Raw genomic sequence first — 26,502 nt, 5'->3', positions numbered from 1 at the left:
ATAGAAAAGAGTCAAGAATCTAGGCGGTATTGACCGCCTATACACACCCCCTAGCGCGAGTGCCATTTACCCCTAAAGAAGGGCCATCCACCCCCCAGGAGACTGGTCCCCCCTACTCTTCTAGGGCTAAGGTCTATTTGGTCACGTGATTGTCGACCGTCTTCCTCGCGCCAGGATATATAATGAATGTCCAACTAGGGTTTAGGGTTTCCTAGCCTAAACCTAGTTTTGTCCTCTTTTATGTTGAATAATAAGAGGGTAGATCCACTTATATGTATTGGTCGATATTCCAACAGATATTATCGCTAGATCTACGCGGTGTAGCCCCTACGTAAGCTCACGTACGAGAAATAGCGAATATTCTACTTACGAAGCGCGGTTCTACCCCTATCTAGACCGTCGGCGAAAAATGGGTATATAACTTCACCTAGCGCTATCCAGAGCTTAAAGCTCGCTTTTCTCGACGATATAATTATTAGCGGGCCGAATAGGAGGATCCAAAGATTATTTAAGCGTGGTTTAACCTCGTATAAGCTATAATTCAATAATATAGTGTTGGACAATAAGGGCGGTAATACCACGAGGCCGTTCGTGGCGCCAACTAGGCTTTGCGTACCCCCTTAGTGTCTTATATCGCTTTATCCAACTGGTCGGTCCAAGTTGGACAAAGGAAGACTCTTAGGATAGACTACACACTGATGTAGCCTAAACGAGAACAATTCACGCTTTAACTCGTAGAGGAATGATCACACTGACTAAGGGTTGCTTTTACCCTTTTGTATGCAAGACAAGCAAGAAAGGAACTTAGGCAGTTTCCAAAGAGAGTGAAAAGTCTGATTCTTCTACCTGGTAATTCATCGCGTATTTATAGACAAATTGTTGGAATTTGGACCAATGCTACATTAGGTGAAGGTATCCTCTTATTCAACATAAGAAGAAGAAGAAGAAGAAGAAGAAAAGAAAGAGATGCGAACATGATTTACCCCTCCAAACCACTTACCCCTCTTTACCCCACCAGATCGATGACATATCCCTCATTACGCCATCAGTTCTATCACATTTCCTTCCCTGATTCTATTCTGTTTATCTGATATAAAGCATGTGACTTTGACCACTTTTTGTCTATAAATACGCGCGAGACACCAAGTAGAAATGAGAGACCTTTCACTCTCTTCAAATATTTTACTTATCCTTTCTATCTGCTTAGAAAGACCTTCTGCTTAGTCCTTTGTTTGAGGATTGTGGATTGTACTCATTTAGAGTGCATAAGCCCTTTGCACTCTATCTTATTCTTATTATTCTTTTCCATCTTTATCCGATCAAGCCTTCCTTGGTCGGGTAGTCAACGGTCCGTGGTGGGGAAGCATCTACAAAAGCGTACCCCGCGCCACGAAAAGCTTCGTGGTATCCGCCTCCCTACACGGCCGAAAGTTATGAGCCCGGCAGTTCTCTAAGCCCTTTGAGAATTATTGATCTTATTATTCTTTACCCTTACCTTATTACTTCACTTTATCCTTACATTATCCTCACTTTGCCTTCACTTTATCTTTACCTCTGCCTTACATCTATCATACGAAATGATGTCTACCTCTATTGAATCAACTAAGATTGGTACCACTTTGTCAGATTCGTCAGACTGGCATCTATGGATTAACCAGATTAGATCCTATGCTATAGCCAAAGGCGTATGGACCTATATCGACCCAGACAATCAAACAAAAAGGGAAATCCCTAGCCATCCTATCCGTCCAAGGGTATCCGATATCAATCCTAATATGGTCACTGACGACCAGTTTGACCAGAACGAACGCGAGAGGTGGAGGGACCGACGAAGGGACTATAAGCTAGATCTTCGCGAATATGACCGTACAGCAGGGTCTATTTCGCAAATCTATCTATTGATCCAATCATCGATCTCTCATTCTAGCAAGCTTATTACCCAGCACCTATCATCCGTCTATGAGACTTTGCAGGTCTTGCAACGACGCTACGCTCCAACAACAGAGAGCAGAAAGCGGTCGATCATTACGAAATACCATAAGATGCGGCAAATGCCTCAGTCTATCACTATAGACGCATAGATTTCACAGTGGGAAAATGTCTATATTGAAGCCGTCTAACTAGGCATAGGCGAAGTGCAAACGAAAACAAGACCACTTCTAGACTTTCTGGATTCTGTTTCAAATATGTCACCATTCTTCACCGAATACTGGCATAATGAAATTACCAAGCTTGAATCCATAGGTTCTGAAGAGTCTATTGACTTCTTTATCCTCACGAAGAGGTATAGGGATTCAATCAAGCTCTTACCACCAAAGAGAACGCCTATTACAAACGCCACCTTTCAAGGACAATCAGACCAGAACGACCAAGATAAGCCTAGTCAAGGCAAACAGATAAAGAAAACAAAGAACTCATGTCCTTGCGAAAGCGGTGCCAATAAAGGCTATCATTCATTCAGCGAATGCCTATATGTCAACCCATCTATCAGGCCTAAAGGATGGAAGCCTGATCAGGCTATCCTAGGCCGTTTCAACCAGGCATACACTCACGAAGGCTTTAAGTATGCGTACGAAAACGCTATAAAAAAGCATCAGCCTGAGCAGGGCCAGTCGGGTAATCACCTAGGTATGGTCACATGCCTAGCCACTAGACATGATCGATCCAATATGTGGGCATACGATTCAGCTGCGGACACCCACGTCTGCAATGATCGGTCTCAATTCGTCACCTTTTCGTCTCACCAAGGCGACCTTTTAGTGGGTGACACTAAATCCTCTATAGAAGGCATCGGTCTCGTCTATCTATCCTTTGGTGATACCACTTTCGACCTCTACGAAACCCTTTATGTTCCACGCTTCCATTTGAACATTTTATCTGCAAAACGGGCTAGAAAGGGTGGTGTTTACCACAATCAAAGACTAAATCAACTTAAAAGAGAAGATGGAACACCCATCTGCAGCACATCAGACGAAACAGGCATTACCCTTATTCAAAGGGAACAAAGCATGCCTACGACCCTTCCACTTTACCCACAGAAGTCATTCAATACCACTTCTATTCAGCAACAGCAGGACAAATCAATCGTCCTATTATCATCCACGAAGCCATCTAGCACAAAAGGGACAGATAACCTATGGCATCAGCGCCTAGGCCACCCTAGCCTAGATACGGTCAAGCACCTAGAAAGTGCCTCAACTGGTGTGGTAGTAGATCACTTTTCGGCCGAAAAGATCACTTGCGAACCATGCCTACTATCAAAGGCCAAACGACAGATTTCTAGGCGACCAATCCACATTGGAGATCAAGCGTTCGAAACCTTGCATTGGGATCTTATTCATTTAAGTCCTGGAATCAACAAAATCCACTATGCAAGCCATGCCTATTGTCCGGTGACTAAATACCACCTATTGACCAATATTGGACGAAAGAACCAGATCCAATTATCACTACAGCAAATGATCGATTTCACCCGAATCCAGTTCAACATACGGATCAAACGGATCCACCTAGACGGGGATAGAAGCATTGATGCAGATAAGCTTCGAAACCAAGGGATTGAGGTGATTGTATCACCACCCTACCAACCAGAACAGAACCCATTCGCAGAGAGGTCTGGAGGCATCATCGTCTCTAGGGCTAGGGCTATGATCATTCAAGCCGCATTGCCAGAACATCTATGGCCTGAGGCAGTTCAAACCGCAGTTTACTTGATCAATCGGACACCGAACAAGCAACTAGACTGGAAATCACCATATCAAGCCCTATACGATAGCCTAGACCAAAAGCCAGGCTATATGTAGCAGAAGCCTGATTTATCCAATCTACGAGTCTATGGATGCAAAGTTTTTGTCCGGATTACCATCATTCCACGCCTGGCAAAGATGAAGCCCAGGGCTATGATAGGCTACCTTGTTGGCTTCAAAGCATCCAATATCTGGAGGATCTAGGTGCCTAGGGCTGGACGAATCATAAATGCAAGAGACTGCATATTTGACGAAACAAGCTTCTATCAGCCGAATTCACCATACGATCTAGTCAATGACCAATCAGGGGCACCTATGGAGCCCTTGATAGCATCAGAGTTCAATCTAGTCATCACAGAGACTAGTATTGAAGAAAATATTGATGATCCATTGACTATACCATGCGAACCACCTTTGAACGAAACATCAGATAGCGAAGAAGAGGATATAGGCGAAGACCATATCCTCGGTGACCAGCCACTTTCCCCGATTGAACCAGAAAGTGATCTAGAAGTGAGCCAAGACCAAAGTGAAAGTGAGGATGCGCCGACTCTAAAAGGTGCCCAGAACACACCTTATTCGGGCGAGTCTAGAGGAGAAAGCCCATCACTTCGTCCTCACCTACCAGTTGAAAATGACTCACTTCTCTTTGAGCAAGAAGACCCTTCCCTTCTATCCCAGATCACTATTCCAGCAGAAGACCTTACCCCAGACGCACGTGTGCCAGACCATACGCCAGACTTTATGGTTTTAATTGACAATTCCTCATACGACCAAGAGATGCTGAATCAATATGATCATCCTAAGCGGGATAGATCTCCCTCACCTGATTCATCTAACAAACGACAATCCTATGCTTCATTCTATAATGCATTCTCTACCGCATTGATCAAGAACCAGCCCAAGAAGGTGCATCAAGATGATCTTCCACCACCGCCTGAAAGATGGGACGATATGCTCTCCCACCTATATAAGGCTGATTTCCTACAAGCTGCAGACGTTGAATTTAGAAAGCTTGAAGCAATGCATGCATGGACTTCTACTAGACGAAAGTCTATAGAAGACGACCACCAGGCTAAATGCAAGGCTATTAAGCCTCAACGATGCCCTTCGCATCAGATCCTTCCACTAAGATGGGTGTTTACCTATAAAGTGGACGACAAAGGCTACCTATCTAAATTCAAGGCAAGAGTCTATGTCCGTGGCGACCTTCAGATTAAAAGAGATGATAACACGAGGGCTACCACCCTCGCAGCACGAACCCTTCGGACACTTCTAGCAATCACCGCAGCATTCGACCTTGAAATGATGCAATTGGATGCAGTAAATGCCTTCCTAAACAGCAAACTAGATGACCCAGTCTATGTCTCTTACCCACAAGGATACGGCCAGAAAAACCATGTGTTGCGGCTTAATCAAGCCCTCTACGGTTTAAGGGTCGCGCCTATCCTATGGCAGCAAGAGATCGGACGAAAACTGGCCCAGTTCGGTCTTGAACCGGTTCCTGAAGATCTATGCCTATTCATACACGAAAAGATCGTTTTAATGATCTTCGTGGACGATATCCTGATCATTTACCACCGCAATCACCAAGAGGAAGCCTATACCCTTAAACGAAGGCTTATGTAAGCCTACGAATTAAAGGATCTAGGCGAGGCAACTAGATTTATAGGCATACGAATCACTCGCGAAAGAGCCAAAAAGAAGCTATGGATCACTCAAGATGCCTATATCGAAAAAATAGCGCATCGCTTTCATCTTACCTCTTCGAAACCAGTGAAAATACCTATTTCGGCCGAAAAATCATCTCATCCACCGGCCGAATATCAAGCACCAGCGTCTATGATCCATCTGTATCAACAGAAGATTGGATCTATCCTTTACGCCACGATTATCACGCGGCCCGATGCGGCAAAAGCTTCACAAATGCTATCAGAACACCTCACGAACCCTACTGATCAGCATATGCAAGCCGCAGACAAAGCCATTGTCTACCTTTACCACACTCGATATAAAGCTATTAAGTACTCACCTACATTACCTACATATCCTACCTTCGTCTGTGCAAGTGATGCATCCTATGCAGATAATATCGGACGAAAGTCATCAGAAGGCTATATTGCATACCTTTTTAATGGTCCGATAGACTGGATTGCTAGGAAACAGAAAACAGTCACCACATCCACCACTGAGGCCGAACTACTTTCAATATCATCAGCAAGCAAACACGTCATGTGGTGGAAACGACTATTTAGGTCCATCAGCCTAGACCTAGACCAGACGATAAGTGTCCTCTGTGACAATAAACAGACCGTTGACCTTCTTACCAAGGTCAATTCCTTATATCGGACAAAGCTTAGGCATATCGATATCCACCACCACTGGCTCCGCCAAGAAATAGTGGTAGGTAATATCGATATAGCCTGGATCGAAACGAATTCAATACCTGCAGACGGCTTAACGAAGCCACTGCCCAATCAGAAGCATCAGCGCTTCATCCATGACCTGAATATGGTCGATATTGAAGAAAAGATCAATCAGTCCGATTAGATTCACCGATTATGCAAGCATAGGCAAAATTCTTATCCAATTCAGCTTATAGAAGACTATAAAGCTGAAGGGGGTGTGTTGGAATTTGGACCAATGCTACATTAGGTGATGTCGGCCGTGTAGGGAGGCGGATACCACGAAGCTTTTCGTGGCGCGGGGTACGCTTTTGTAGATGCTTCCCCACCACGGACCGTTGACTACCCGACCAAGGAAGGCTTGATCGGATAAAGATGGAAAAGAATAATAAGAATAAGATAGAGTGCAAAGGGCTTATGCACTCTAAATGAGTACAATCCACAATCCTCAAACAAAGGACTAAGCAGAAGGTCTTTCTAAGCAGATAGAAAGGATAAGTAAAATATTTGAAGAGAGTGAAAGGTCTCTCATTTCTACTTGGTGTCTCGCGCGTATTTATAGACAAAAAGTGGTCAAAGTCACATGCTTTATATCAGATAAACAGAATAGAATCAGGGAAGGAAATGTGATAGAACTGATGGCGTAATGAGGGATATGTCATCGATCTGGTGGGGTAAAGAGGGGTAAGCGGTTTTGGAGGGGTAAATCATGTTCGCATCTCTTTCTTTTCTTCTTCTTCTTCTTATGTTGAATAAGAGGATACCTTCACCTAATGTAGCATTGGTCCAAATTCCAACATAAAGTGATTACCTAAGTAGAATACTACGGTCGGAGATCTGTTCTATAGTAAGGAGATCGTGAGTGGGTAACCGTAATCGAGTTAATTAACGCTTCTAGGTGGGCGCTTCCATTAACACTTATCTTTAAAGGTAAGCTATATAACCAGGCGTAGTTTAAAGACCTTCCGTAGGACTGGCGCTTCGAGGTTAGTCAAAATAGGTAGATAAGCGACGAGATAGGCCTTCAGTGGCTTCAAAAGTAATTTATTCCGTTAACAAATTATCGTACGCGTGGAATATATCAATTTCTAGTCCTTAACGGCCACGGGAGTTATCTTACATTAGAATTTGACCAAATCTACACAGAATATAAGATTATACCGGTCTATATACTAGTATATTCCTCGTATCTTCTATAGCCCCTCGATATCGGATGCTTTACGGTGTTAAAGCGCTTATATAGCAATTTAAACACCTAAAAGATGCGGCTCGGTATCAACTATATCGATAATGAGATTCTGGAGGTGGAAAGGTGTGTATTGCTAAGTAAGTGTACGAAAGGATAGAAATATGCCTTAAGGGCGGTGCCGTATGGCAGAAAAAGTAGGGTAACGTGACCGTTCGTATCCCCATACAAGGCCGTGTTATCACAATAAGCTTAACTTCCTCGTAGCTTATCCATAAGCTCGTAGCGACATATTCAAAGTAGACATAATTATTAATAGCTTTAAAGCAGTAGGATTAGTACTACTTAATCCCGAATCAGTGCTATTAAAGCTTAATATTCAGCTTCGAACACCTACACCTCCCGGAAGTCATAGTAGTCAAGTAAGCGCTTTTAACCCATATACGCTAGCAAACGTTCACAATCTTTATAAACAAGCATCCACAATCAAAGCTTTCCTTAAGTAACGCTCAAAAAGCCTACCATCGCCCTCACACGCTACGTTAAACCAGCTTATTAAAGGCTATCAAATGGCGATGGAACGAGGTATCTTCCTTAAGGATAAAAACCACAAACTACGAGCCGCAAACCTCATACAAAGACAAGCGTGCTCGTGTGTGTCGATGGATAGCCTATGATAATGGCCTATCTGTACGAGAAGCATAAGAGCTTAAGGAAGCCCATAATACGTCGACACAAGCGACACAAGCACTACAAGTGCTTTATGCGTAGGATACACAAGCACCGAGTACGCGACGCCCACCAAGGTGTTCTAAATGCTGGCAGATCGGACATAAGAGGAATACATGTAAAGCTTCATATTAAATGAATAACATAGTGTTGTGGTTAATAAATTCAATAAACAGTGTAAAATAAGTGGGTTGGGTGGCCGCTCGCTTACACTGGCCGCTCGCTTACCGACTACGTTACAAAATCCTGCTTATATCAATCAGCATTGTCATCCCATGGCGCTATTCACCGCGGGGTTCCTCTTCGGCTCCCTGCAGGGTCGAGTCTCATCTGGTCATACATTGCCCTGTCTTCATTTACCCAACTTTTTGCATGAGGGGTGACAGCTTTCAAATCTGTGTCAATGTCGGCCCTCCATGCTCCTCTCGAGCTTACGACGAACTCCGTGGATCTATTATGGTCTACCGACACTTTCAACTGTTACCCTCCTAGCGAGGCATGCAGAAGAAATGGGGAAACTGTTAGACTCATTGTCTATGACAATAGAGGATGCACCGGTAACACTGTTACGAGCCTTAATGGTGGCTCTGTGACTTGCTTTGTATTCTAAAAAGCGGGTGGTTACAAGGTGATCACAAGAGATACCAAATGCTAGAAAAGAGGTGGCCGAGTTTCACTGCATGGTGTATGATCAAATTGAATCAAAATGTTGTTGGTAGGCCTTTTGATTTATATCGTCTTTTGGCTATATGGGAGGGACCAAGGGTAAATGACGTTCGCCTTGAATTTTCTTTTGTTCATTGTGTTTAAATATCTGCGTTTCCCTTGTCTTGCTCTTTTCTTTTTCTGTTCGTGTCAAAAATTGGCCATATATCATTGGATTTAAGCTCTATGGATGCTGTATTCTATGACGCCATACGCTCAGGGCGACGTTGCAGTTCCTTGACCATATCTATCCCAACTTGGGTGAACTTATCCAGGCTCTCCTCCGGCAACCCAAGCAGCTCATTCTGTGCCTTGACCGAGCAATTACTCGGATCATCCGGGTAAAATGCCCTCGCGTAGAGAAGCTTGCTAAAACCAGCCATGTTACCACCTTTAACTAGCGCCAGGCCATCTTCGTATCGCTTCTTGGTAGCCTCACGGGTAACCGTCCAGTCAGCGTCACTAGTGCCCGTGACGCGCTTGACGCTCTCAAATATCTCGTTTTGGCTGACCACAAAGCTCTTAATGTACACGCCCTTGTTGAGGAAAGTCGACAGAGTAAGGCTCTTGTCGTTTTCGTCCTCATGAAGCTCATTGAGGCTCAGGACCTTGGCCACGGCGCGCCCAACCTGCGATAAGGTCGACATCGAGTTCTTGGTGTTGCCATCGTCATATATTGTCAGGCAACGCTTGTCAAAGTCGAATCCAAAGCGCGCATCACCACCTGCCAAGCTGTACTCGTACCAGAACCCACAGCAAATTGTGATCCACTGCATGCCGAGCCTCTCAATCTCGTCCCTGTTAGCCTTGGCTACGGGCCCCAGCATTGTGTCTTCGCCGAGTTCAATGTTTTCAATGTCGCCTCCGTATCCGTTAGGCATGACGTAGCGAATTCCGGCCTTGGCAGCCGCCTGGACAAGCTTGCTGTGGGTGTCCCGTGGTGCGGTAGGGGCCATGGTTATGATCAAAAATTGCTGGCCCTTAAGGGCGGCAACAATGGTGGCCTCATCATCGTAGTCGACTGAGGCGATTAATATGCCCTCAGGAAGTTTGTTACCACTGTTTTTGCGGGTAAGGGCCGTGACTGTGTGTCTTCCGGTCTCTAGAAAGGCGTTGACGATGTGCGATCCAATGGTACCTCCAGCCTAAGTATTTTTGTTAGTTTTGTTTTATGCGTGGTGTTGTTGAGGGGTTTACTTACGCCGACAATGGCGACTCTTTTGATGGCGTTTTTGAAGCCGACGGAATGGTTTTTGGCGTACTTGGGCATTATGATTTGGTTGATTGCTGGAATGTATTAGGTATTGGTTAACTATTGTCGAGCGAGGCGTTCGAGATGTTTAAGCTTTTGAAAGAGTGGTAGGCGTCTGGTTATCCCTCTCTGGTGCAGGGAATGCCCGTCTACTTATACATTTCAGACCCAGTCTCGAGTGCTATAGTTCTCTGAGCTTTTCTCCCCGTACTCGAAAATCTCGGACCAGAAATCTCCACCTTTCTAGAGTATATCCGAGGTAATTAGGTCAGAACTTCAAAACTTGATTCGCTCGGAGATAATAGCGCTGGGAGCGAAGGAGCTATAGCGGACAAAGGCAGCCAGATTAAAGACGGCGATGGTGGGAGCCTGATAAACCCGCGCTTCTTCGCCGCAGCAGCCGCACGCTGGGGTCCGCTAGCATTGTCTGATAGGTTGTTGCGGCGGCAGGGAACTAACTCCGCAATAGCCGCACATAAAGCCGCACATAAAGCCGCACAAGGCGCATGTCATTGATGATTTACCTACGGGCCGACGGACTGATAGAGCTCCGAGCATGAATTCAACTTCCAGAATGATAAGGATAAAAATTCCGACAAAAAGCATAAATTTACGTATACTCTATTACGCTTCGCGAGTAGGGGTCATTAGGTTTACACGCGCTCTATCCAAGACTCCCGGTAGATACTCTCCGGGGGTGTCCAAGAACATGGCACAGGAAATAAACCAAATAAAGTAGGATTACTTTTCCAAGTTTAGATATGTATTATATTATCATAGGTACAAAGCTGAACTTCATTGAACCATGAAAGAATACCACACCATAGTTTGATAATACACATATTGAATCACGGTTGACTGGAGTGATTCAATATTCAACGACACCTGCGTTACTATAACTGGACGTCAGGACCGAGAACGGACAAATATGGCTCGATGAAGAATTGATCCCAGTTCACCTCCCAATCCATGTCTGGCACCACGATGTTGGCCTCGGATGCCGGCGGTGTCTGAAAGAATTCATAGCCCGCCTCGACAGCTTCCAACTGAGCAAGTTCCTTTCGCTTCTTTGCCATATTAAGGCTGAGTAAATGCCGCGCCATTGACAAGGCTTCACGCGTCAATCTTGTATCGGCAGCCTTGACAAGATTCTCCAAGCCCTTGAATGCGGCACCGATGTGAGCGTAGGCCGCCGGCGTGTCGATGGCCAACAGGATGTAGGTATATTGGAAGACGCTGCCGATGACGTTCCAAAACAGATGACCCTGGCTAGCTTGCTGCTCGGCCGCCTCAACTGCGGTATTGCCACTATCGATGACGAGCTTAATGATATCGTCCGGTATGTGGATCTTGAGCCGGTAAAGGCGCCGATAGAAGCAAAACGCAAGATCCGCCTTTGTCACTACCAGGAACGGATGGGTAAATTTGAGCTCATCCAGCGCCTTGAGACGCTGAAATAGCTCCTCACTCGGAGTTGGAGACTGCAATTCGTGCTGGAACGGAGAATTGGGCGATGGAATGATTTGGATCATTTGTACGAACTGATCGGCAACGGACCCTGGAATCGAGATAATAGGCTGGCAAGTCACGGCCCGAAATCCTACAGGCGAGTGATCGTACTCATAGGACAGCATGTTATGCCCGGCCCACGAGATCCAGAAAATTCTCCTCAGCCGATCCGCATCATGTCCAAGGACAGCGGCGCTAGCGATAGACGCTATTTTCTTGATGTTCTCTTCCTCGTGTAGCCCTATCGCTTCACAGAGGTGCATTTGCGTGCACGAAGCGATCCAAGCATTGCTAGGCCGGGTTGTGGCCCGTAGGTAAAGTACTCGCATGCCCCACGCGACGATGTGGTCGATGCCATGCAAACGCATGGAGGACGGATCATCGAGGATGGCTTTGGTGTACTGCACCAGGTCAGACTCTCGCGGGTGACTTTTGGGAGATAGGAATGACCCGAGAGCAGCGACGCCAGCGGCCACGGCGGCAAAGGTGACCGCGTTGCTGCCGGAACTATGGTAATAATTCCGACATCGCTGAGCGTAGATTCTTGGGTCCATCACATCGCCGATGGGGCCCAATACCGAGAAGTACACACCCGAGAAGAAGCCAAGGTCTTCCTCCGAGATGAGATTTCCCAGAAAGGAGTGAGCGCTAGATGTCTCCTCGGGGCGAATGCCAAAGTTGTAAGCGAACGACCGTATCTTTGGAGGGCTGTCGGAACCGAGAGCCACACCCAGGATGTGCGGGAATGCCATGGCCGCTGATGCCCCGGAGTATCTGAACTTCTGCTCGTCGAATATGCCCGGGGACGCGCTGGCCACAACGGTGGGGCTCTTCGTCGACGAGCTGTTGGCTTCGCGGCGGTCTCGCTCGATATGAGATCGGCTGGTCGGACTGCGGTTTGTGGCGGCCCGACTCGTCACACGACTTTCACCGTCGAGGCTTACGCGCTTGGCTGGAGACGGAATAGATACGCCGCCGCCCATAACACCAGTGGTGTTATCGTCGGTGTACCTGCAGTTGTATCCGTAGGTGGTGCACATGCCACAAGGATACACGGTGTCGCATTTTCGCTTGCGCTGATGGCAAGGGACGCATGCCTTCCTCGCACGCTTGCGCTTGGTAATTTTCGTCGACATGACTGGCAAGAATTTATGAGCTTCAAAGCCCACTGCTGTGGAAATAGAGTTGTAGTACAGTTGATCCTCTGGCTAGCATTTCGGGGGGGGGGGGGGGGGGGGGTTTGACGCGATTATTTTCTGCCAGCCAGCGATTGTGTGCATATATTGCTGAGCATGGGTCGTGGTGTATTAGCTACCGCTCACGCATAAAGCGGCCTCGATGGGTCACGATTCTTATAAGATAGCGGCATTTCAGTATTGGAGGCTGGTGGGCTTTGGGGCGGGAGAGGAAAAGAGAGAGATGTAGATTCTAGAGATAGAAGCTATGGAACTAGATCTATCATGGAGGCTGAGGCAAGGGATGCGGTGAAGAGGGGCAGAATCCCATTCACTGCGAACAGTCCTTAAGACTGTAACGTAATTCCCACCAAGCCCGCCACCCATTTAATTTTCGCGTCTCCGTGTATCCCCCATCTGTTTAAACCACCCACCATGCCACCAATTCGTTCTAAAAAGAAGCAAGATTCTATCCAAAGAGAAGGTAGGATCGAACTTGCAGTTCAGGCTATTCAGAAAAAAGTCATTACCTCTATTTCTGCTGCTACGCGCGTCTATAGCATACCGCGATCCACGCTACGCGACCGTATCAAGGGCCGCAATTTAATAGCGACCACACGCGCCTATACCTATAAAATGTCCCTTTTAGATGAGGATACGCTTACCCAGTGGATCCTATCTATAGACGATCGCGGTGTAGCCCCTAGGCATGCTATGGTACGTAAGATGGCTAATATTCTGCTTGCGACGGCTAATACGGAGAAGCCGACCACGGTCGGTAAGAATTAGGTTAGAAACTATATCAAACGTACACTAGCTATCCAGACACGTTTCTCGCGTTAATATAATTATTCGCGCGTAGAGTAAGAGGATCCGCGGGTATTGAATAATTAGTTTTAGCTAGTCGGGGAGACTATTACGCGCTATAATATATTACCTAATAATATCTATAATTTTGATGAAATAGGCTTCGTTATAGGCCTAGTTTCTACCGCAAGGGTAGTCACTAGAGCTAAATATTATGGCCGTCGATCTGTCTTATAGCTAGGTAATCGTGAATAGGTGACTGCAGTAAAAATAGTTAATACTATAGGCTAGGCTTTACCGCTATTAATTATATTTAAAGGCAAATTGTCGGCCGTGAAGGGAGGCGGATACCACGAAGCTTTTCGTGGCGCGGGGTACGCTTTTGTAGATGCTTCCCCACCACGGACCGTTGACTACCCGACCAAGGAAGGCTTGATCGGATAAAGATAGAAAAGAATAAGATAGATCCCTCTGTATACTTTCTGGTGGCAGTTTCACGCGACCTGTTGAGGGTGGAATCTAGGGCGATAAGCCCAACTGCTTATGAGTTGAATGTCTCTGTCGGCCGCACGGGCGGGGTGCGGGGACGGCCGACTAAGAGAGGCCGCGTGTCACGCCAGGGCCAATATAACCGAAAAGGACTAGCGCGCACGTCCTTCTGCACTTAACTAATACGGCACTAGGTCTGATACTGATGAAAGCATCCAGGAAGATAAGATGATAAGCCGGATAATTCCAAGTCTCATTTTCAATGAAGGGCCGTTGGGCGGAGAGACCAATCAACCCTGACAGTATTTGTGAGTGATCCTTCTTGTCATAAGCGACTAAAAACTTGTCAAATGCGACGAGCTCATTGAGCTTTGAACACTGTCCTTGATAGACACTTCCTTTGCTGAGGTTTTGTTTCACTGTAGCGATGCATAGAAGAACTTTAGAATTATGTGGGCCCACATCTTGTTCAATGTAGTGGTTGCACTTGAAGTCTACTGTTTGGCACCGGTTCCCAAGGTAACAAGTCTAGAGGCAGTGCCTGAAAAGCCCGTGTCTCTAGGTGGAAGATATACATTCCATATTGATGGATTTTTCTGTTTTTTCTACCCGCCGACGCTATCATATCGGTAGCTGAAGAGAAATATTGGTAGAGATATCTTCCTTTTCACTGTACCATTCCCCCTTTTTCCTTTCATGTTTTATTTGCTTCTTCACACTCTCTTGACGCTTTCACTTACTCTCATCTTGTACTCACATAGAGCCTTAATGGAGCATTTGTGCGTTCGAGTCGATTCTTTGAGAAGACAGAATTCAATTGCCATTTTACTGAGCAGACATTTCTCAATAGAAACCTGTAATTGTTTCTGATGGCGTCAAAATGATCTCGGGGCTCTTTAATTATTTCAGTTACTTGAGAGGTTCAGAGATGTACGGTACTATGCAATCTTGGTTTTGCGTTGGTAGATGATATTGAGTCTTATCTTCCGAAAGGTTCTCATCTTCAGCTACCAAGGTCCTTGACAACGTCAACAAAAATCGCAAATTTGCAAAAGTCTCGTAACACACGGTCTTATTTCGCTTTTAAAATGCAGCATTTGTCTGATACTCCCCCGTTGGATGTACGGGATGCCAAAATATGCAATTTGCAAACTGAATTACAGTTACGCAGGATGTGAGTGAAATGCTATGAAAGAGGCACTGGCGCGGTGCTTTGCATGCGACTTTAAACACAAGTCGCGACCACGCAGACAAAAAACTACTGACACTTGAGAAGAGCAGATTGGCATGTTCTTCCATTGCTTTTGGTTGGTTTTGCCACCTATCAATTAGATCGAACCAATATCTCTAGCGCATTGACAGGGGGGTTAGCCACCGCGATATCTGTCAATCAGAACACGATCAATCTCGGCAACCAACTCATGTTCCTGGGTGTTATCGTGCTGGAGATACCTTCTAACATCTTTTTACACAAGGTGAATGTTCTCGATATGTTCCTATTTGCGGTTTTACTGATTACCTCAGATTGGCGCTCGTCGTTGGATTGGTAGCCAGGTCTTCATTTTTGGCTTAGTGGCTGCTCTACAGGTCCTGGTTCGAGGAAAAGTCGGCTTTCTTCTGACGAGAAGTATTTTGGGTCTCTCAGAGGCGGGCTACATCCCAGGTGCTATGTTCACTTTGTCGACCTGGTACACGAAAGAGGAAATCACTAAACGTATTGCAATTCTTTTTTTCGGAATGTTTGGTGGCACAGCCATCTCGCCATTGCTCGGCGCAGGACTGCTGAGACTGAATGGCAAAGGTGGACTATCCGGGTGGCAATGGATTTTTCTAGGTAAAGATACCCTTGGTGATTAATTGACGGAAGGAACTGAAGGCTAATTTCCAATCTGCAGTTGAGGGTGTCTGGTCCATTGCAGTCTCTCTAATGTTGATTTTTCTCCTCCCAGAGAGAGAATCAGTCACGCCGACCTTGGAGACTGACGAGATCTTGCAAAGCAATTCTTGGGCCAGCGCAGCACCAGCTCAGAAGATCCCCCTTGATAATGTGTGGAAAACACTAATCAATATACGCAAATGGCCACATTTCCTCGCAACGGCTTGCGTCTTTTCGACATGGAGTCCCCTGACAACTTATACACCCAGCATTTTCATATCCTTGGGGTTTTCGCGGGTTCAATCCAACGCTCTGGCTTCAGTTGGAACCTTGATGACTTTACCAATTGTTTTCTTCTTTGCTTGGCTGAGTGACAAAACTCAAAAGCGCGGGCTGACAGTCATGATTGCTATCACAGCTTACTTGATATCACTCGTTGCTCTGAGGACAATTGAACCACATGTAGGCAAGTGGTCTAAATTTGGACTCTGGACAACAGTCAATGGCCTCGCCGTGGGATACCATCCCATTCATAATGTGTGGATACAAATGAATAGCTCAGACCCTGAGGAACGCAGCATCCATATAGTGTGGGTTATCCTTCTTTTAATAATAGACGTACACAGGCTGATCAAATACTCTCTAGAATGTGTACGTGGCTTTCTTGCGTGTGACGAGATTTTCAATACTGACTTGCTGCAAGTTGTCATGACGGCTACTGCTGGTCTGATGGGAGGGACACAGATTTTCCGCCAAGATGAGTCTGCAGAGCTATATCCTGTAGGGTTGCTCGCTATGATTATCCTGGTCCTTGGAGGGCTGCTCTTAACAGCACTGCAAGAAGTCATTTACATCGTGCAAAATCTTCGCATAAAGAGAACATCCGGCCTCGAAAAATTGAACATACTCTGAGCATTAATCTCAAAGATATCTAACTAACCTACTAGATGTATGTCTCTAACTGTGCTGGACGTTCTTATGCTGGGGCTGGGATCTATGCGTGAGTTCAGAGCGGGGCGGAGTGGAAAAGAACAGCAACTTTTGAGAAGACACGAGTTTGGTTCCTCCTTAATTTTTGGTAGAATCTTGCAGGTGCTTACATATCCAAAAAATCAATTTCATGATTCATGCCCATCATTTGGTACTTAGAAACACGCATCCAGTACGTTTGGAAAGAATTCAGTCGTCCAACTATCTCGTCTTTACTGAAGATCTCATCACGCTATCGATCAACATACCATGTTGATAATCTAGCCCCGAAGGTCCCACATCATCAACCAATAATCCGATCCGAGCCGCACAAGCCTATTACATGAGGCTGTTGCGCTGGCGCTCATGATTGTGCCATGGTGTCTGGAATATCATGTTTACTCGTGGAAGACATGATTAGTATGAAGCAAACCATCGTATGAAGTATATTGCCTCGGGATGAGCTCCTTGAAAAGAGTTTGCCTACAACTTGGTGCATGAGAAGAGGGAAGAAAAACTTCCTACCAAAGTCTTAAGGCTGGAAGTTACTAAAATCAACCTTGAAATATCAATGCCCAAGATACGATGTCAAAGGAGTGCTAAAAAAAATGATCGGTAGTATATTATTACAAGAACGGTATATACGAATCAGGCTATCTCAGACCTGTGCGTCCTTTCGTTGCTATAAACATTAGTATTATTGAAACTGAAGATTGGAGCAATAGACGTGTGATCCAACCTTTCAGATGCATTCTCCCAATGTTGATCAAGAGAAACCATTTTGATAATCGTGTCGGTATTTTCGCCGGCAGGTAATCCCGACTGCTCGTGACTGGCTATGAGTCTGGCTGAATCTGTTGAAGCCCGACGAGCGGAGGTATTTACTTCGCTTCGGGAGAGGTGGTACTGAGGATCTCCTGGTCGGGAGCCGTCAAAAATGTGACTCGATGACTTCTGTTGCTTTTTGTAGCGGCTGAAAGGACTTTTGGAAGAAGCCGAGTGTTGCTGGGTGTATGTTGTGAGCGCATTCAGAGCAGGAAGGCAAGCACAAATGATCCCTAGTCCCACTTCCGCGTTTCTGCAAATTCAATATTAGACTCTAATCAAAAAAGGAAAAAAAGAGTATGTAAGCCTTGAAACATACGCAGTCAGTATTGACCTCATGAATATCCTTGTATCATGAGGGAAAGCCGTTTCATGGATACCAATCACAAGTCGGAACAGGCTGAAAGCGACTGCTATGCCTCCAAGGCCAAGAAGAAATACCACTTTAACCTTTTTCCAAAAAGGCATCTGTAACGACCAAGTCATTGCGACTGGAAAGGCAAAGATGGCGATATCAGTCAGAAAGCTGATAACAGAGTCGGCGATAATCACTCCGGGCTGCCTGAGGCACGTTTCGTGAGCTCTCTCGGACATTTTCCAATAGGCAGAGACTGGATTGCAGATGAAGATTTTGATGAAGGTGATGATGATGTAATAACCAACAACCACAGCCAGAAGACAGTACAGGGACACCACCGCCCTGAACCAAGGTTGAAAAACTCTTATCAGAATATACACGAGACTGCTTTTGACAAAAAGAGCTGTCGGTGCGTATAGTGCAGTGGCAACATAAGATAACTGCAATCAGATTAGCACAAGCAGGGATTGTGCGAAGAAGGATTTTGGCCTTGCCTTGATACAATTTTCGTATTGATCTTGGTTTAATTCATCGCGAGATTTGGTGCATCCTGAGAATCCATCTTAAACAGATGGTGTCAGAGAACGAGTAATAGAAGGGTTCGGATATTGCAGAATATTACAGATCATGCCAGTCGCGCAGTATCCCATAAACAGAACCTAGCGTCGAAGGTGGTATTAGTGAATTAAACCAAAAGATTGCGCCAGTAGAATGTCTTACCCATCCAATGAAGCAAAAGGCTATAGAAATCAGCAATGTGTCGTGGTCGATAGGTTGCGCGCACATACCATCATCGATACCGAGCGCGCGATTCACTTTCCATCGAACAAAGATTCGAAGGAAAACGAAAGGCGTGGTCAAAATGAAACAGAGAATTTGTGTGGCATAATTCACACGGAACAAGAAGTTACCATCGTGAATGGTAACTGACATAGAGAACGGCTCACAGAGGGTTGAGATAGCTCGGTAATCATGATTTTCGTGAGTCCTCGAGGCAACCTATGCCATCAGCTTAGTCAGGTCGGCAAATTGCTTGCCACTTTTGACGTCAACGCGAACCACGCGCCGTGGCATTCGTCTTAACTTAATCCTCTCGGGTTGTTCCTGTTTTGGCGTTAGACTTTCACGATTCTGCAGGGACCTCTAGGCCCAGCCGTGCCCAGCCGAAAGATGGCATGCTCAGGTTTTGCGCCAATTTAGCAGGGTGGAAAACGAAACCTATTTTTGGCAATTAGAATATTTGTGCATATTTTATTGCATTACTTCTTTCCTATGGGCCACTAGCGACCAGTAACTGTCCAAGAGGGCTAATTTGGAGATTTCAATGACACGGAGAAGCGGGATCATCTTCGCGCCAACTTCAAAGGAAGATTCTTCTGCCGCAAAGACGGTCCACACGCGGCCGTCGATGCGATTACGGTAATTATTAGCGTCCATCATGTTGACAGGGTCCCAATGTCAAAGGTCGATCTGGCTAGTCGATTAAAATTACGCTTCTCATCAAATAAGACCAAGAGTCAGCTTCCTTGCACTCGATGTTGATGAGGCCCTACTACACGCGAGCATTTAATGAGACAGATCCATCCATATAGTAGTACCTGACAGCGAGGTATAATGAAGCCCACAAATAATGATATGGCTATATCTTATAAAAAAGCTTAGAAGTAAGTCACGATACAGTTTACATACCCGGCAAGACTTCTGTACGCCAGGGTCAGCCCCAAAATACACTTAGGTAGTGCAACAGATAAGAGCCTCTTTTTGAACGCGATTGCTCTTTAATTTTCGTTTCTATCAAATCTTGCCTCGCTGCCTCATGCAAGCCTTGACAGGGTTGGGTGTATCCCGAGAAATTGCTCACTGGCGAAAACCAAGAATGGCTCCCGGCGTCCCGGAAGAAATCCGGGGCGAAAAAGCTTAAATCCTTCCCGGGCAAGCACCCTGCTATCTTATCTGTTTGACTCGCTTTCTAAATCTTCAGAGGTGATTCCCCAAGAATCTTCTTCTTTACTTATCGCTCTATCACAATGTTGCGATAATTCTTCTGTTTGGGAGAGGTCGTGACTATGAAGCACTAAGGCGGGTGGGGCTCATGCAAGGGACAACAGTCCTACATACGATCCTCCAAGAATGGTAGCCAAGAAACCAAGAATGTTATTAAAGCAACCTGACAGGGAAAGAGCGCTAATAGCGGCCAGGTCCTCCAGGCGATTGGCAATGAAACTCCCGAGAGGAGCTTAGTTCTTTGGAACTAGATGCCCGTGCATCTTGAAGAGTTGTATATTCGCAGGGTTTATAATCACCCATACGAGTCAAATACCTAGTTCACGGGAATTTGGAAATCATGAGAGGATGCTTTCCCCCCATATAATATATACTGCATGTTTGCTGTCCAACTCCAGTATGGGGCGAATGGTGGAGAAATGCGGAGATACAGCGAATACCCCACATTTCGTCAATCTTCAGACAGATCGGAGTGTTGATCGACCGACGCCAAGCGAATTAGAACTCACCACTCTCCGGGGAGACTTCGGTAATACTGATCTCTCCACCGTCGGGGTTGATTTGACCCGAGATCGTGGGGTGGAGGTCCTGATTACTATTCAGCATGACGGCATGTTCGGCAATGGCGATGGCAGAGCTATCCCAGTATAAAGCAAGCTGCAAAGCCATGATTTTTCAAGCTCAGACTGAGAGTCGGACCAGGTTTGTAAGGCTTCGCTTCCCATCCAATGCATTTGATCACCTTATTGCTGGCACCGTTGGCCGCAGCCGCGGCTCGAGTGCCGTACAAAAACTACATTTTGGCACCTGCTTCGCGTGATCTGGTCCCCGCATCAGTCTATCAGGTCAATGGTTCGGTCACAAATGCAAAGGCGCTGACACGGTCCTCGGGTGGAAATGTCACTTTTCACGGAGTGTCGTCCGTCACCTACGATTTCGGGAAGAATGTGGAAGGTCTCGTCTCTCTTGAAGTTGGCTCGGCCTCCTCCTCGTCGGCCTTTTTGGGCGTGACTTTCACAGAATCAAGTCTGTGGATCAGTAGTGTGGCGTGCGATGCCACTGCTGATGCCGGTCGCGATGCTCCGCTGTGGTTCCCTGTGGGCCAGGGTGCTGGAAAGTATACGCCCGAAGCGAAGTATCTCCGAGGCGCTTTTCGCTATCTTACAGTCGTGAGTAACACCAGCGCGACCGTCCCCCTTCATTCTCTGCACGTCAACTTTACTGCCGCGCCTATGCAAAATCTCCGAGACTACGGTGGATGGTTCCACTCGGACGATGAATTGATCAATAAGATCTGGTATGCCGGGGCCTACACGAATCAGCTATGCACCATCGACCCGGCACATGGTGATGCTCTGATCCATTTGGGGACCATTTCATCTACCGACAACATCAGCTTGCCTCGTACTGATACTTGGTGGAGCAACTATACCATTACCAACGGGAGTAGCACCATCACAGACGGCGCCAAACGAGACCGACTTGTATGGCCGGGCGACATGTCGATCGCTCTTGAGAGTATCGCAGTAAGCACTGGAGATCTTTACAGTATTCAGATGGCGCTGGACTCTTTGCTGGTACTGCAGAAGCCCGATGGCCAGCTTCCCTATGCCGGAAAGCCCTTCTACGATACCGTAAGCTATACATATCACCTCCACAGTCTGATCGGGATGTCATATCTGTATCGTTTCTCCGGTGATCAATCTTGGATGTTGAGCCACTGGAATCAATATGTGCGAGGCCTTCAGTGGGCTCTGTCGAGTGTCGACAGCACCGGACTGGCCAATATTACCGCCAGCTCGGACTGGCTGCGCTTTGGCATGGGAGGTCATGTAAGTTCTTGGTCATGGTTTCTTTCGCAAGTGGATAGCTAATTAACACGGTGCAGAACATCGAAGCGAATTCAATTCTCTACTTCGTGCTCCAGGAGGCCCAGCAGTTGGCCCAGACCCTCAACCACACGTCATCCGTGGCGCAGTGGAGCCGCATCGCGCAGGGTATCAAATCTGCCGCCAACGAGCTGCTTTGGGATGATAAAGCCGAACTTTACCGTGACAATCAGACAACCACGCTACATCCACAGGATGGGAACGCGTGGGCCGTGAAGGCCAACCTGACTCTATCCGATGATCAGAGTCTCGCTATCTCCAAGGCTCTGCGTTCCCGCTGGGGAACCTATGGAGCCCCAGCTCCCGAGGCCGGAGCAACAGTATCGCCATTCATCGGCGGGTTTGAATTGCAGGCACACTACATGGCTGATCAACCTGCGGCGGCTCTTGATCTGATGCGACTTCAGTGGGGCTTTATGCTGCAGGACCCTCGAATGACTCAGTCCACATTCATCGAAGGCTATTCGACAGACGGATCCCTTCATTATGCACCATACACGAACGATCCGCGCGTTTCCCATGCCCACGGCTGGTCCACAGGCCCAACTTCTGCTCTTACCACCTACGCAGCCGGGATCCAGCTCAGCGAAGCCGCAGGGGCCACATGGCTGATTGCTCCTCAGCCCGGAAACTTGACTGTGGTAGAAGCTGGGCTGACCACTTCCAAGGGAGTCTTTTCGGTCTCGTTCGAGCACAGTGGTGGCTATAGTCATTTCGCGTTCCAAACCCCCAAATCCACGACCGGAATGGTACTTTTGCCGGGGGCTACGGGCACGCTAGTGTCCAAGACCGGGCAGCGCAAAGCTCTCGTAAACGGGGCTGCACGTGGCTTGGTTGGGGGTAGTTGGGAGCTCCATTGAGGCTGTGATGAAAAAAGCTTGGATGAGAAGTTCCCAAGCGTTACAAATACTAGCGTCCATTGGTAGATACTCAAATGAACGTGATCTAGGCACCAGTCAGATTGTACAGCATAGTGAGGCTAGTGAGGCTGGTGAGGCTATGGTGAACATGGGGTGCTTGGTCATATGGCCCACGCTGTTAAAGCTAGCATATAAAGCGAAAAGAGAAAAGGTGTGCTTGACGACAAAGACCGGGCATAGTGAACACTATACTACTATGCCCGGTCTATACCCGGTCTCATCTAGAAACCAAATGGCCAAACACCTCGCCAACAGGACCAAGAGGACCAACATGGAAGACCCCAGCCCAACACCCGGTGTGACCGACAAATAAGGCGGAGCCGCAGCTCAAGTGGAATTGACGCGAAAGCCAGCGCAAGAGGTGCGTGGGGCTCCATGATTGGGTTGCTTCATCTTGTTCACCTGCAGGCTGCAGCTGTTGCTGCGCGTTCTTGGGTTGAAATGCTGCCCGTCTCACCCACAACTTGCCTTCTTTCTGATTTTCTGTCTAGAATATCTTCTCCTTCAACGCCAACGCCAACCCCAAAGCTAACTTGAGCTCGAAGAACTTCACCTTCAGCTTCCCCAGCTTGCCCGTCTCCAGCTCTCCACTTTGGCCCCCCACTTGAGCTCTCAGCTCCAGCTCTAGCTTCAGCTCCACCTCCACCATGGCAGATCCCTTTGAGGACAGTAAACTCGAGGTTGAACCGGAGAATAATGCAAATGGGCCGGCTCAACCTGCCCCGGAGGTCTCTGTTAAAGATGCTGCGACCACCACCGCAGTCCCTGATAATCCCAAAGTCTGCAAAAAACACTCCAAATGGGATAAAAAGAAGCGGAGTCAGAAGAAGCAGGATGCCTCCGAGAGCTCGTCCGACTCGGAGTCGACCGATTCGTCCAGCGGGTCCGACTCGGCCAATGCCGATTCGGAATCCATCGCCAGTGAATCCGAGTCCGACAAGCGTAGGCGTCACCGTCTGAAGACCAAGACTCGGACCAAGCGTGCCCAGAAGGACAAGAAACGACGCAAGAGGAGAAAGGTGCGGTCGCGCAAGTCAACTTCAACAGATTCCGACACCGACTCCTCCAATGACTCTGACACCGATTCCGAATCTTGGCGCGATTCTGACTCGTCGCTGGATGAAAAGGCCCTGCGCAAGTTGGTGACCCGGTTGAAGCTCAAGAAGCGGGCTAGGCGCCTGCGAGATGAAACCAACGATGATCTGGGCACAAGTGACCCTCTGGGGGAAAGTCGTCGGGATAAGCGATCGAAGAAAAAGAAGCCGGCCTCCAAGGTCGCTTACAAGCGTGTGGATCAACGTACCCGACCCCCTCATCTCTTCCTATGTGGTAGTTGAAACTAACAATTTTGGGGGTAACAGTCTGGGATAGTACGATCCACAAATACAAGCTCTCCGAAACCGTGGATGACCCCGACGCCGACGAATGGGACCAGTACATTTTCACAGTGCGCCGCAAGTTCAACTGGGAGAACAAGTATTTAGAAACCGTGGTGGACATCAAAAGTAAATACCTACGTGATGCCCTCGCCAAGGTCATGGACGGTGTCAAGGGCGTCAGTCTGGTACAGGAGCCCGCTGTCGTTGACCCCAACATGCTATTCTTGTATCTAGAAGAGACTCGACAGTGGATGAAAGACCTTAAACGCCAGTCGCGCACCGAAAAAAAAAAGAAAGCGAGGAAAAGTGCTGCGGTCAAGGCGGCGCATCTTAGGGTACTCATCAAATACCTCGACGCCGACTACGCCGACATCAAAAAGACTCTTTATCCCCTCCTTGAAGTCAATACCATCACCTTCGACCTACTTTGGGCGTTGTTCAAGCCCAACACCATTGCCTATACACCAACCTACGGGAACAGCGACGAGCCTCGGGCCTTCAAAATTGAATATGCCATCAAGGAGTCCTCCTTCATGAAGGGCCAGTGGTACAGTGTGGAAGGGCGGTACTTGGAGTACGACGGCAAGGACTTTGGGTTCGGAACCATGTCTGCTGAGGTAGAATCCTTTAAAGGAGCACGAAAGATCACCAGCCTGGCATGCTATCCTCTGCAGTATCACCGCGACTCGGAGGCTCTTCGCGCACGACTGGTCGAGCGTGGCAAACGGTTCGTCGCTCTGCGCGGCATGAATTACCGTTTCCACAAGGGCATGGCCTTTTTCAAGAAAAAGCGTTCCTTTGTGGTCAAGGTCAATATCAACGGACGAGTCATGATCGACCCTTCCATTCACCGACGCATCAATCCAAACTATCCAATCAGCACCGTCCGGCCTAAGGATCCGGATCTGCTTGATCCCTCGGAAGCAGGATTCAGCGAGTCCGATAACGATGGTAGCGAGGGCTGTTGCTGCGGAGGGTCTGACTCTGACTCTGATCGCGGTTGCTCATCCGACACTCCACGGACTGTCTACAAGGTCATCGAAGGCGACGACGGCAATCCCCGAGTCGTGGAGGTGGAAGTCGACGAGAGCGGGAATGAGATTCACAAGGAGAAGATGGACCGCATTGAAGATGATGCAGCTGATACCAAAGAACGGGAGTTTACAGAGGAAGAATTGCTTGTTGCCAGCCCTGTGGTTCTTGGTTTCGCCTTCAGCGAAAAGTTGTGGCTTGAGTTCACCATCTCCGGTATCAGCGATATCGAGTGGAATGCCGATGCTTTCGGCTCGCTGGTGCTTCCCAATAACCAGAAGTCGATCGTCAAGGCTCTAGTTGAATCGCACACCTTCCACGCCGCCGAGAACATCGACGATGTGATTCAGGGCAAGGGCAAGGGTCTCGTCGCCGTTCTGCATGGTCCTCCGGGAACTGGAAAGACTCTCACGGCTGAAGGCATCGCAGAACTCCTGCAACGACCACTATACATGGTCAGTGCCGGCGAGCTTGGGACAGACTCGCGCACTCTGGAAGCAGAGTTGAACAAGATCCTGGACATTGCGCACTCGTGGGGAGCAGTTCTGCTTCTGGACGAAGCCGATGTCTTCCTCGAGAAGCGCACGATCCACGATATCCACCGTAACGCTCTCGTCAGCATCTTCCTTCGGCTGCTCGAATACTTCCAGGGCATTCTATTCCTGACCACCAACCGAGTTGAGACCTTCGACGAGGCCTTCCAATCTCGTATCCACGTTGCACTGCGGTACGGCGATCTCACAACCAAGGCCAAACGCAGCATTTGGAAGATGTTCCTGGAGCGAGTACGCGCCATCGAAGGAGTCCACACGGGCTCTTTCTCTGAGGAAGACTACGATGTGCTTTCTCGACACACCTTGAACGGCCGTCAGGTATGTTATCTTTCTCCCTTTCATGAAACGAGGTCACTGCTAACAAGTTCATATAGATCAAAAACTCGGTCCGCACGGCACAGGCCCTGGCAGTCAACGAGAGCTCGCCTCTATCAATGGATCACATCAAACGAGTTCTGGACGTCGCAGAGACATTTGATCAGGATCTACGGGGGGGGACTGGTTATCTAGATGCGATGCGTAGCTACACTTAGGTCTTGGGGAGTTGGAGCACAATGACTTTGCGGAACTGGAAAGAGGTCATGGCGAGATTCACAGAAGATTGCTTTCATTTCCTTTCGGTTCTTACTCATCTCTCATGTCAACTCGTGAGTAAGCTCGGCTATTAGTAGTTCTGGCAACCCAAATTCACAA

General features: G+C 47.5%; 9 protein-coding genes across 9 annotated transcripts; 5 read left to right on the top strand and 4 right to left on the bottom strand.

Annotated features, from left to right (window-relative positions):
- Positions 1 to 4,061: 4,061 nt before the first annotated feature.
- N7443_009464 (uncharacterized protein) lies at positions 4,062 to 5,025 on the top strand (the record flags this gene model as incomplete). Its single annotated transcript, XM_056889520.1, has 2 exons — positions 4,062 to 4,943; positions 5,002 to 5,025. 2 exons carry the CDS (start codon positions 4,062 to 4,064, stop codon positions 5,023 to 5,025), a joined length of 906 nt encoding a protein of 301 aa, XP_056738822.1.
- Positions 5,026 to 5,588: 563 nt separating this feature from the next.
- N7443_009463 (Ty1/Copia family ribonuclease HI) lies at positions 5,589 to 6,296 on the top strand (the record flags this gene model as incomplete). The annotated part of the gene is made up of 1 exon (XM_056889519.1): positions 5,589 to 6,296. One exon carries the CDS (start codon positions 5,589 to 5,591, stop codon positions 6,294 to 6,296), a length of 708 nt encoding a protein of 235 aa, XP_056738821.1.
- A 2,675-nt stretch (positions 6,297 to 8,971) lies between these two features.
- Positions 8,972 to 10,041, bottom strand: N7443_009462 (aromatic alcohol reductase; the record flags this gene model as incomplete). The annotated part of the gene is made up of 2 exons (XM_056889518.1): positions 8,972 to 9,916; positions 9,973 to 10,041. 2 exons carry the CDS (start codon positions 10,039 to 10,041, stop codon positions 8,972 to 8,974), a joined length of 1,014 nt encoding a protein of 337 aa, XP_056738820.1.
- An 875-nt stretch (positions 10,042 to 10,916) lies between these two features.
- On the bottom strand, positions 10,917 to 12,668 carry N7443_009461 (uncharacterized protein; the record flags this gene model as incomplete). Its single annotated transcript, XM_056889517.1, has 1 exon — positions 10,917 to 12,668. The coding sequence occupies one exon, from the start codon at positions 12,666 to 12,668 to the stop codon at positions 10,917 to 10,919; it is 1,752 nt and encodes a 583-aa protein (XP_056738819.1).
- Positions 12,669 to 15,286: 2,618 nt separating this feature from the next.
- On the top strand, positions 15,287 to 16,464 carry N7443_009460 (uncharacterized protein; the record flags this gene model as incomplete). Its single annotated transcript, XM_056889516.1, is given in 3 exon segments — positions 15,287 to 15,508; positions 15,528 to 15,837; positions 15,899 to 16,464. Coding segments are annotated over 3 exon segments (1,098 nt in total), but the record flags the coding sequence as incomplete, so codon positions are not given.
- A 2,185-nt stretch (positions 16,465 to 18,649) lies between these two features.
- On the bottom strand, positions 18,650 to 18,964 carry N7443_009459 (uncharacterized protein; the record flags this gene model as incomplete). Its single annotated transcript, XM_056889515.1, has 2 exons — positions 18,650 to 18,690; positions 18,820 to 18,964. 2 exons carry the CDS (start codon positions 18,962 to 18,964, stop codon positions 18,650 to 18,652), a joined length of 186 nt encoding a protein of 61 aa, XP_056738817.1.
- A 318-nt stretch (positions 18,965 to 19,282) lies between these two features.
- Positions 19,283 to 19,471, bottom strand: N7443_009458 (uncharacterized protein; the record flags this gene model as incomplete). The annotated part of the gene is made up of 1 exon (XM_056889514.1): positions 19,283 to 19,471. One exon carries the CDS (start codon positions 19,469 to 19,471, stop codon positions 19,283 to 19,285), a length of 189 nt encoding a protein of 62 aa, XP_056738816.1.
- A 1,292-nt stretch (positions 19,472 to 20,763) lies between these two features.
- On the top strand, positions 20,764 to 22,784 carry N7443_009457 (putative alpha-L-rhamnosidase A; the record flags this gene model as incomplete). Its single annotated transcript, XM_056889513.1, has 2 exons — positions 20,764 to 21,867; positions 21,924 to 22,784. 2 exons carry the CDS (start codon positions 20,764 to 20,766, stop codon positions 22,782 to 22,784), a joined length of 1,965 nt encoding a protein of 654 aa, XP_056738815.1.
- Positions 22,785 to 23,491: 707 nt separating this feature from the next.
- N7443_009456 (ATP-binding protein) lies at positions 23,492 to 26,342 on the top strand (the record flags this gene model as incomplete). The annotated part of the gene is made up of 3 exons (XM_056889512.1): positions 23,492 to 24,143; positions 24,206 to 26,127; positions 26,184 to 26,342. 3 exons carry the CDS (start codon positions 23,492 to 23,494, stop codon positions 26,340 to 26,342), a joined length of 2,733 nt encoding a protein of 910 aa, XP_056738814.1.
- Positions 26,343 to 26,502: the final 160 nt, after the last annotated feature.

Source organism: Penicillium atrosanguineum (genome assembly GCF_028827265.1).
Source record: "Penicillium atrosanguineum strain IBT 20685 chromosome Unknown utg000007l_segment0_segment0, whole genome shotgun sequence".
Lineage (NCBI taxonomy): Eukaryota > Fungi > Ascomycota > Eurotiomycetes > Eurotiales > Aspergillaceae > Penicillium > Penicillium atrosanguineum.
The sequence above is the reverse complement of the archived record's forward strand: the minus strand, read 5'-3'. Positions and strand labels throughout refer to the sequence as shown.